The sequence below is a fragment of the Takifugu rubripes genome, chromosome 1, assembly GCF_901000725.2.
Source record: "Takifugu rubripes chromosome 1, fTakRub1.2, whole genome shotgun sequence".
Classification (NCBI taxonomy): Eukaryota; Metazoa; Chordata; class Actinopteri; order Tetraodontiformes; family Tetraodontidae; genus Takifugu; species Takifugu rubripes.
In genome coordinates, this window is record NC_042285.1 from 17229412 (window position 1) to 17238466 (window position 9055).

Here is a 9055-nt window from a genome sequence, read left to right on the forward strand (position 1 = left end):
AGACAATTGAAAATAAAAATCTGGCTCATAGAAAGTAAGCAAAGAAATTCACAAAGGCTGGACTTAAATGTTAGTATTTTGCTAAGGAAAGTTCAACTTCGACACAAAGCTGGCGCAAACCAAAAAAGCCACTAAGAAATTTAAACGAACACACACACACACACACACACACACACACACACACACACACACACACACACACACACACACACACACACACACACACACACACACACACACACACACACACACATTCCCCACCCCCATCCAGCCAACACCAAATCCATCCCTCCAGCTCGGCTCTACAGCACCGCCGCCGTTGGGAGCTAACCAGGGAGGGACCTGTGCAATCGGGGCTTTTTCGGCGCAGCGTATCACCCGCTTGGCTTCATAATATCTATCAAATCGGGAATTTGCGGACATTCGTGCTGGATACCGAGAGGACGGAATGGGGGAGACTACGGCGTTCGTGCTGTTACTGGTGGCGACCTTGACGCGTTCATCCGAGGTGAGTCCAGCGGAGAGATTCTGGACGCGTGAGCGACTGTGGATGAGCTGTTCCGGGCTGTGTTCCAGGCCTGTGGTCGGTTTACACCACAACAGCCGTCAGATGGACCTCGGCGGCGGGTTGAGCTAAAATTAACCGCTGCTGTGATCTGCTGGTTTAGATGTGGAATCATAGCTCATTAAAATCACACCAAAGGTTTGAAGCCTGCGTAACAGCGCTGCTGCTAACGCGCATAACGCTGTAATTACGCAGCTTTGGCCGGGGCCGGCATTTATTGCATTCGACGATCTAGTTTGTCTTGTGGAAAAAATAAAAGTGATGTTATTTCTTGAAAATACGCGGTGTAAAAACGCGACAACTGCGTAGAATTAGCATAACAAGTAGTGTCGGCGATGCTGCCAGGGCCTGTCGTTAGATGTCAGGGATTGACAACCTGGTTCTGGACAGGTTTCCCACTGTGATTTGTCTTTTTTTTTTTTACGCCTAATAACAATAAAATAAAGGATGGGGACGCCGCTATAATATTAGCTATTTTTAAAAAAAAAATACAGCAGGAACATAGGCCACCTAAATATGTCGAACCGGGACTAAAAGCTAACGTTAGCGCGCTGCTCCAGAAAACAGACAACAGATGTCGCCGACTGGATTTACGGGTCTGCGTCAAATATTGGATCAATCCTGAGCTCATCAATGTCGTGCATGTTTATTTTGTCTCCGATGCATATGCAGGTTCACATGTTTCTCTCCGAATAAATGTGAGACTTATGGTGACTTTTAATGCTGCTGCTGCGCGGTCTTGGCTCGCTGGTCCTGTGGTTAAAGGGTGGATTTTCCTCAGCATATTGCATAAAGGATACGGGCTTATTTAATTGACACCAGCAAGATGGCGGCTGTAGATCTGCTGCTTTTGCTTCTTCCAGAGAGGGAGAGGGAGGGAGACAGTGAGAGACAGAAAGCGATAGATGGAAAGAGAGAGAAACAGGCACACAGATACTTGGTCAGATTGGAAAAGATGGAAAAGAGGCGACAGCATCTCAACTGCACAGATGCAAAAGGTGCAGATGGAGCCGACACAGGCTGCACATCTGAAATAATCTTTTCCCCACACCCCTGCTCAGTAAACAACAACAACAAAACGCCTTTTTCAGGTTTCCCACTATCTTCCTTTGTGCTGTAGTGTAAAATTTCTCTTCACATGACGCAACACTCTTTATTTTAGGTCGCATTTCAGAGGTTTACCCCAAAAACACACATTGCACAGCTGTGCTTATCCTGGGACAATAGTCTTGTTGTATTGTGGTTGCCAATATTATTATTATGCTTACATTTACTTAGTTTAGTTTAGATCATTACCATTTGCATCTGATTTACCATTTGGTAGTTCTACTTTTGTGGCAACCATTATTAAGCTGCACACATCCCGACAGCTCTGCAGCAGTTTTCCCAGGTTTATTAGTATGATAGATGAAATGGTTAAACTGGTTATCACTGTGTGATTAATAGTTATGGAGGGGCTTAGAGGTAGCAAATGTTCCTTTGCCTTTAATGGTTTTCCAATGAACGTTACTGCAAAGACATCTTGTAGGGACACCTGCTGAATAACTAGATTCTATAGCATTTTCTTTACTCTTTAGTTCTGATCTACATGTCGGTATTTAAGTAGAAATTAATAATTTTTAATTTTCGATTTTGCTTTAATGATTGTGACTATAACCGCATACCTACAGAATCAATATGCTGATCTGAGTGGCAAATTTCTGCAAAGAGAAGAAGCAGTGACAATTATTCAAGTGACTGCAGCCTCGTCTTTGTCTTCAGCTTTTTCCTCCATGATCAGCATCAATCGTTAAGGAAAACGTGCAATTATGACACGGTTCGGCTGCAGTCCTAATCTTTCTGGTTTATGATATCAATGGCGGTGAAAAGCACTTTCACAGCTCATGAATATACTAAGAGGAATTTAATTGAAATCACTCTTTTTTTGTATTTATAATTTAAACATGATTTAATTTGTAAAAGTACATTTAAAAAGTCAATCAGCTTTGTTCATTCTTGATAGTAAAGTTTCTACATACAGTTGTTTGTGAAAGTGAGTAGACAATTAGACTTCTGATTAACCCTTTGTTGTCCCCCCTGTCTGTCTGTCTGTCTGCCTGCCTGCCTGCCTGTCTGTCTGCCTGCCTGCCTGCCTGTCTGTCTGTCTGCCTGCCTGCCTGTCTGTCTGTCTGTCTGCCTGCCTGCCTGTCCAGATACCGGCTGACGACACTGTGGGCTTGCTGACGGAGCCCCAGGTGGCGATGTTCTGTGGTAAGCTCAATATGCACATCAATGTGCAGAACGGAAAATGGGAGTCCGACCCCTCCGGCACCAAGAGCTGCCTCAACACCAAGGAGGGCATCCTGCAGTACTGCCAGGAGGTATTAAAACAGACGAGTAAGAACAGATGGCGAACAGGTGGTCATGGAAGAAAGTAATCTGGGGCTTTTCTCCAGGTGTACCCAGAGCTGCAAATCACAAATGTCGTGGAGGCAAACCAGCCCGTCAGCATCCAGAACTGGTGCAAGAAAGGCAGAAAGCAGTGTCGCAGCCACACACACATCGTGGTGCCGTACCGCTGTCTGGGTAAGCAGCTTCAATGACACGCGCACAGACCGTTGTCCTATGTAATTACGCCACGCAACATCACCTGTGTGTCTTTTTTTAATATAATGTAGTTGGGGAATTTGTGAGTGACGCCCTGCTTGTTCCGGACAAATGTAAATTCCTTCATCAGGAGCGCATGAACCAGTGTGAGAGCCACCTGCACTGGCACACTGTGGCCAAAGAGGTGAGCGGCGTCTTGGAATGTTGTGTTACTGATAGGTTATCCTTATAGGTGGGGTTTATCTGGTTTTCCACATTTCTCAAGCTGAATAATCGGCTTTTCTTCCTTCTGTCCCTCGTTGCTCAGAAACATCAACATCACTAAAGAACTGTCCAACCACCTTGATGCTCAGACATTTTATATGAAAGAACTGAAATGAAATCGTACTGTGTGGTTTTATTGTTAAAAGGCCTAACAAATGCTTTTATGATTATTAGTCCTGCGGAGACCGCTCCATGAATCTCCATGACTACGGGATGTTGCTGCCGTGTGGTATCGACCGTTTTCGGGGAGTAGAGTTTGTCTGCTGTCCAGCCGAGACAGAGCAGGAGACGGACAGCTCGGAGGTCGAAGGGGAGGAGTCGGACGTCTGGTGGGGCGGGGCTGAGCCAGAATACTCGGAAAACAGGTCGAATGTGACACATGCGCTGCTGAGGTTTCAGAATGATGCTTCAGAAGCCTAACTGGAAGACACCTCTGCCCCCTGCAGCATGCCGCGCACAGCCGGGGCTGAGCCCGCCAACACCGAGCAGAGCGACGATGTGGCTGGAGACGCTTTTGAGAGGGATGAGAACGGAGATGGTGACGAAGATGAAGAGGACGACGAAGACGTTGACACGACTGACGAACAGGAGAGCGACGAGCGCACTGCTAATGTTGCCATGACAACCACCACCACTACGACCACTGAATCAGTTGAGGAGGTTGTTCGTGGTAAGAACCGGTTATGCACTCTTTTTTTTTTTGCACCTTTTTCACCCTCATGTTGTTTTGTTACAAACATTTAAGCTGTATGTTGTCCAAGAAATCCCACGTGTCATGTCTTACATGCATCATTTGGTATTTTATTTGCCTGTGCGCACATGCCTCAGCGGTGTGTTGGGCCCAGGCTGAGTCAGGCCCCTGTCGTGCCATGCTGGAGCGCTGGTACTTCAATCCCAAGAAGCGCCGTTGTGTTCCCTTCTTGTTTGGGGGATGTGGCGGGAACAGGAATAACTTTGAGTCGGAGGAGTACTGCTTAGCTGTCTGCAGCAGTTCGTGTAAGTTCCAGGACTGGGGCTAGGAAGTGTCCCCACTGAGTGCCTGACTGCTGTCCCAGGCTGCTGCAGACCATGTCTGTCTCTTCTAATTTTCCTGAGTGTGTCATGGCTCTTACCCACTTGGAGTGTCTTCACTTTCATGGGTACATACTTTCATCTCTCATCAGCATCAAAGTCTTTCTTTGAAAGAAATCTTTCTTTGAAGAAAATTCCTATTTGATAGACATTTACTGTGTTTCTTGTATTAATACCAAGGAAGCCTAAAACTGTTAACATTTGTCAGTCTTGTTCAAGGAAATTCTACACATAAACAACCAGAACTTATAAAGCATTGATGGTGACTGTTAAATTTGCAGGTTTTGCAGTTTCATAGATTCATTTTTTACTTCATTTGAATGCTTTGGCTTGAATTATAAGGTTTTGGACTTTTAAGCAGATTTGTTGTCCATGAGGTAAATTTATAGGTATATAATTAAAATATATATATAGAAGGTAAATGAATATTGCCAAAGATACTCTGATACTTTCCTTGTTGGAAAGGAGCCATGACACTCTGGTAGCGACACGTCATTGAATCGCTCTTCTCATTGTGTTCTAACCAGAAGAATAACTAATCATCTGGCATGTAGATGAGGCAGTATAAATACCGACTCTTCAGTGTGTTGTCTGTCTGCATGCACATTTGTTCTCCCATGTTACTGCAAGCCTTGCAGCTGCAAGGCTTCATGTCCATTGCTACATATCTGGAATGTCATGGAAATCTAACAGCATCACCATCGTGTCTAAACCAGCTGATTGTGGACCGCCATAGTCCTTGTGTGTTTGGGGATATGGCTGGGTTGTTGTTTCAGGGTAACAGGTTCATTTACTGTTTCCTCGGTAGTGTTGCCTCTGCCCTGATCCTGACTCTGCACTCTTCTTATCTACAGCCTCCCACGTTAAATACAGACATGCTGTATGCACAGCACTGGGAAACTAATCCCCCTTTGTCTACAGATAACCTGCCTGTAATACTGGGATGTGTGTTTTTCTTTGTGCAGCCTAACTCACACTGTCTAAGTTCAAGTAGTATTTGTGACTTTTGTGTTTTCTAATGCAGAATTTGAAGTAACTCAGCCTAGATTCTCTAGTGTCAGTGTTAGCCCATCATGCATCCTTTATACTTTAGTTTCATTCTCCACTAAATCACTCTGCTGCTTTAATCCTCTGACCTATATATGGATCCTCCCATTAGTGCCCACTGTGGCCCCCAGTCCTCCAGATGCTGTGGATCAGTATCTTGAAGCTCCCGGTGACGACAATGAGCACGCTGACTTTAGGAAGGCCAAGGAAAGCCTGGAGGCCAAACATCGTGAGCGGATGTCTCAGGTACGTTCATGATTTAGAGGTAAAGTGTCAGAATGATCCCTGCCCAGAAGTGGCCATTATCAGCCCCTCCACATGTAACTCTTTCTGACTGGTGATTCCTGGATATCTTGCTCTACATGCCAAGGCCACGTGGCTACTGCCATGTCTTCCGTAGGAGGAGCTCTCTGACTTTGTACCTACTTAGTGTTCAGAAGTCGTTTAGGTTTCACCTTCAGCGGATTGTGCTGAGTGCTACTGTAGAGTTCTGCAAGAACCATAAATCAGAAGCTGGGAACAGAAGTGGAGAGTTAGTTATTTGAGGATCTGTCGAGATTTTGGACACATGATTCATACATAGCTACTCCACTATCTGACCTGAGCTCAGAGGTGACGATTCAGTTATCTTCTTCTTTACATTAAGGTGATGAGAGAGTGGGAAGAGGCAGAGAGGCAGGCCAAGAATCTCCCTCGTGCTGACAAGAAAGCCGTCATCCAGGTAAGCAAAACACAGATTTACTGGCATCTCACCCTGTGAAGGCAGTAAACGTAGGAGCAGGATCTTGAACAAATCCTTCAGATTTCATTGGATTGCGTAAAATCCAATAATGCAGTCACGTGCGCCTCCCTTCCTGTGTTGAAGGTCGCATACTGGATCTGCCTGTGTACTCCCACCTGCAGCCAAATGCTTGAGAAACTCTTATGAAAATGTTAGTGTAGTTTCAAACCCAGGAAACTCTCAGAATGGGCCGTTGTTCATTCTTTAAACTCTGCCATGTGCAGCACTTCCAGGAGAAGGTGGAGGCTCTGGAACAGGAAGCAGCGGGGGAGCGGCAGCAGCTGGTAGAAACACACATGGCACGAGTGGAAGCCCTGCTCAACAGCCGCCGACGCCTGACGCTTGAAAATTACCTGGGTGCCCTACAGGCCAACCCCCCACGGGTACGCACACACACACACACACACAGGGACAAAACACGTGGGAATGTTCAGTAAAATAGCACTTTTATAAAATGTGGCATCTGTAAACGTGGCAGTTTATAGGCAAGTTAAATCAGATTTTCTATACTTTTCTCCAGAAGTTTAAAACCTACCAGCACATTACACACAAATTTACAAGGCCAGTGTAATAATCAGCATAATTCACGGCGGCCACCAGGCTCGTCAGGTGCTGAGCCTGCTGAAGAAGTACGTCCGTGCGGAGCAGAAGGACAGACAGCACACACTCAAACACTATGAGCACGTGCGAACCGTCGACCCAAAGAAGGCGGCACAAATACGACCTCAGGTAAACCGTCTCACAGACCAAACCACAGCTGTTATAAAAGGACTCGACTTCTTCTGCTGCCTGAAAATAAGCGTTGCTGCGTCGTCTTTCTAGGTTTTGACCCACCTACGTGTGATCGATGAGAGGATGAACCAGTCACTGGCTCTGCTCTACAAAGTCCCCAGTGTTGCCAGTGAGATCCAAAACCAAATCTGTACGTGTCACTCTGGCTAATAGACAGCAATAACCCAATAAAAGGGTTATTGTAGACCTAAATGACAAGAAATTCACCTAATTGTCCGTGCTGCGTCAATCTGCTTCTTCTACAAGATGTGATTGTCCAGAGAGTCCAGTCAGAGCTGTCTCAGCAGGTTTCCTCCCTGCAGAGCGAAGGACAGGTGAGTCGGTGCAGTCATACGTGCCTACGCTGCATGACTTGTGTTCCATACGCTGATAACGCCATGGTATCACACAATTAATCATACATGGCCTGAAGTGGAAGAGAGTGGTGAAAGTAAGAAATTTAGAGATGAGGTGTTTTGAACTAGAGGTATGTGCAGAGATCCAGCAGCAGGATCAGACTGCAAAGATCCGGTTGAACACTGTGTGCCCACAGGTGGACGGCCTGGTGAGTTACGGTAACGACGCTCTGATGCCAGATCAGGCCTACAGCTCTGCCCCTATGGACATGGGCGTAGATGGACTCGGCTCCATCGACCAGAGCTTCAACCAGGCTAACACAGAGAACCACGGTAGGACACATTCCCACTGAGATGCAGCTTTACCAAGTGAGGTGAGGTACTCATAACTGATTTTCCCTCAGTTGAGCCAGTTGATGCTCGTCCAATTCCAGACCGAGGGCTGCCCACCCGACCTGGTAAGGGTGCAGGTGTAACTAGATGCAAATACAACATTCTATAAAGGACAGAAGTCATTCCGGTTTTTATTCTCTCTCTTTGTGTGATCTGTTTACTTCAGTTTCTTCCCTGAAGCTAGAAGAGATGCCAGAGGTGCGGACGGAGACAGATAAGAGACAAAGTGCTGGTTATGAAGTTTACCATCAGAAACTGGTAATTACTGACGTGTTCCGACACGAGCTATCAGGCAACTGTTGCTCGTCACATAACGGCGTCGTCTATCCCGGCAGGTGTTTTTCGCTGATGATGTTGGCTCCAACAAAGGTGCCATCATTGGACTTATGGTGGGAGGTGTTGTTATAGCAACTGTCATTGTCATTACCTTGGTGATGCTGAGGAAGAAGCAATACACCTCTATTCATCACGGCGTGATCGAGGTCCAGAACTATTTTCCCACCCTTTGGTCCGTCGATCCACCAGAGGTATTTGGGCGTTCTGACTCTGCTGTCTGTGTTGGCAGGTGGACGCAGCAGTGACGCCAGAGGAGCGCCACCTGGCCAGGATGCAGCAGAACGGCTATGAAAACCCCACCTACAAGTTCTTTGAACAGATGCAAAACTGAAGGAGTGCTCGTCCGTTTTTAATTCTTTCCTTGGTTCTCCACTTCAGGCTACCACAAACTTAGGCTCTCACCCCGTTTATGACGTTCAAAAACATCTTACACGTATCCTGTAATCGGTCAGACGGGGGTACTGTGTTCCACCTGCACATCTGCAGCTGCTACAGCTCCAAATGTTCGCCCTGACAAGCACCCTGCTGATGGTGTGCACGTTGCTAGAGAAAATACGTAATCCCGGGCTGCCCCCATCGCTCCATCTCTCTCAAGCTGTCGAGGTGTCCCTGCTCTCAGAGGACAGCTGTGCTGTGTCTAACATAACAGTGGGGGGAGGGGCTGTCAGCACCCCTTCGGATCAAAAGTCCCTGGATAGGTGTAAAAATTACCTCCCAAAAAATCTAAATTTAATAGCGATTTGTGTTGGAATTGAGCGATACTGAATGTTTTGTTCCCTGATTTTTAATGTGTAATATATAAAGACAGAGATCAGCTGTAAGTTAATGTAGTGCATGGCAGTATTGATGACAGATACCCTATACTGTGTGTTGGGCTCCACGCGA

General features: G+C 46.3%; 1 protein-coding gene across 2 annotated transcripts; it reads left to right on the forward strand.

Annotated features, from left to right (window-relative positions):
* Window positions 1–269: 269 nt before the first annotated feature.
* Window positions 270–8501, forward strand: LOC101078447 (amyloid-beta A4 protein). Of its 2 annotated transcripts, XM_011607959.2 has the most exons (18): window positions 270–508; window positions 2758–2925; window positions 3001–3130; window positions 3223–3335; window positions 3590–3780; window positions 3862–4085; window positions 4244–4411; window positions 5646–5779; window positions 6180–6254; window positions 6539–6697; window positions 6915–7043; window positions 7137–7236; window positions 7353–7420; window positions 7639–7774; window positions 7846–7899; window positions 8001–8092; window positions 8170–8316; window positions 8400–8501. In XM_011607959.2, exons 1-18 carry the CDS (start codon window positions 449–451, stop codon window positions 8499–8501), a joined length of 2250 nt encoding a protein of 749 aa, XP_011606261.1. In that variant the 5' UTR covers window positions 270–448. The 2 variants fall into 2 exon arrangements, with proteins under 2 accessions (XP_011606261.1, XP_011606265.1); XM_011607963.2 differs by lacking the exon at window positions 4244–4411 and having other exon boundaries at window positions 272–508.
* Window positions 8502–9055: the final 554 nt, after the last annotated feature.

Excerpts from the sequence above, each read along its gene's own strand:
- LOC101078447 (XM_011607959.2), top strand. The coding sequence starts at position 449 with ATGGGGGAGACTACGGCGTTCGTGCTGTTACTGGTGGCGACCTTGACG. Across the intron at positions 509-2,757 it reads CCTTGACGCGTTCATCCGAG|ATACCGGCTGACGACACTGT; the intron begins GTGAGTCCAGCG and ends CTGCCTGTCCAG. Across the intron at positions 4,412-5,645 it reads AGCTGTCTGCAGCAGTTCGT|TGCCCACTGTGGCCCCCAGT; the intron begins GTAAGTTCCAGG and ends TCCTCCCATTAG.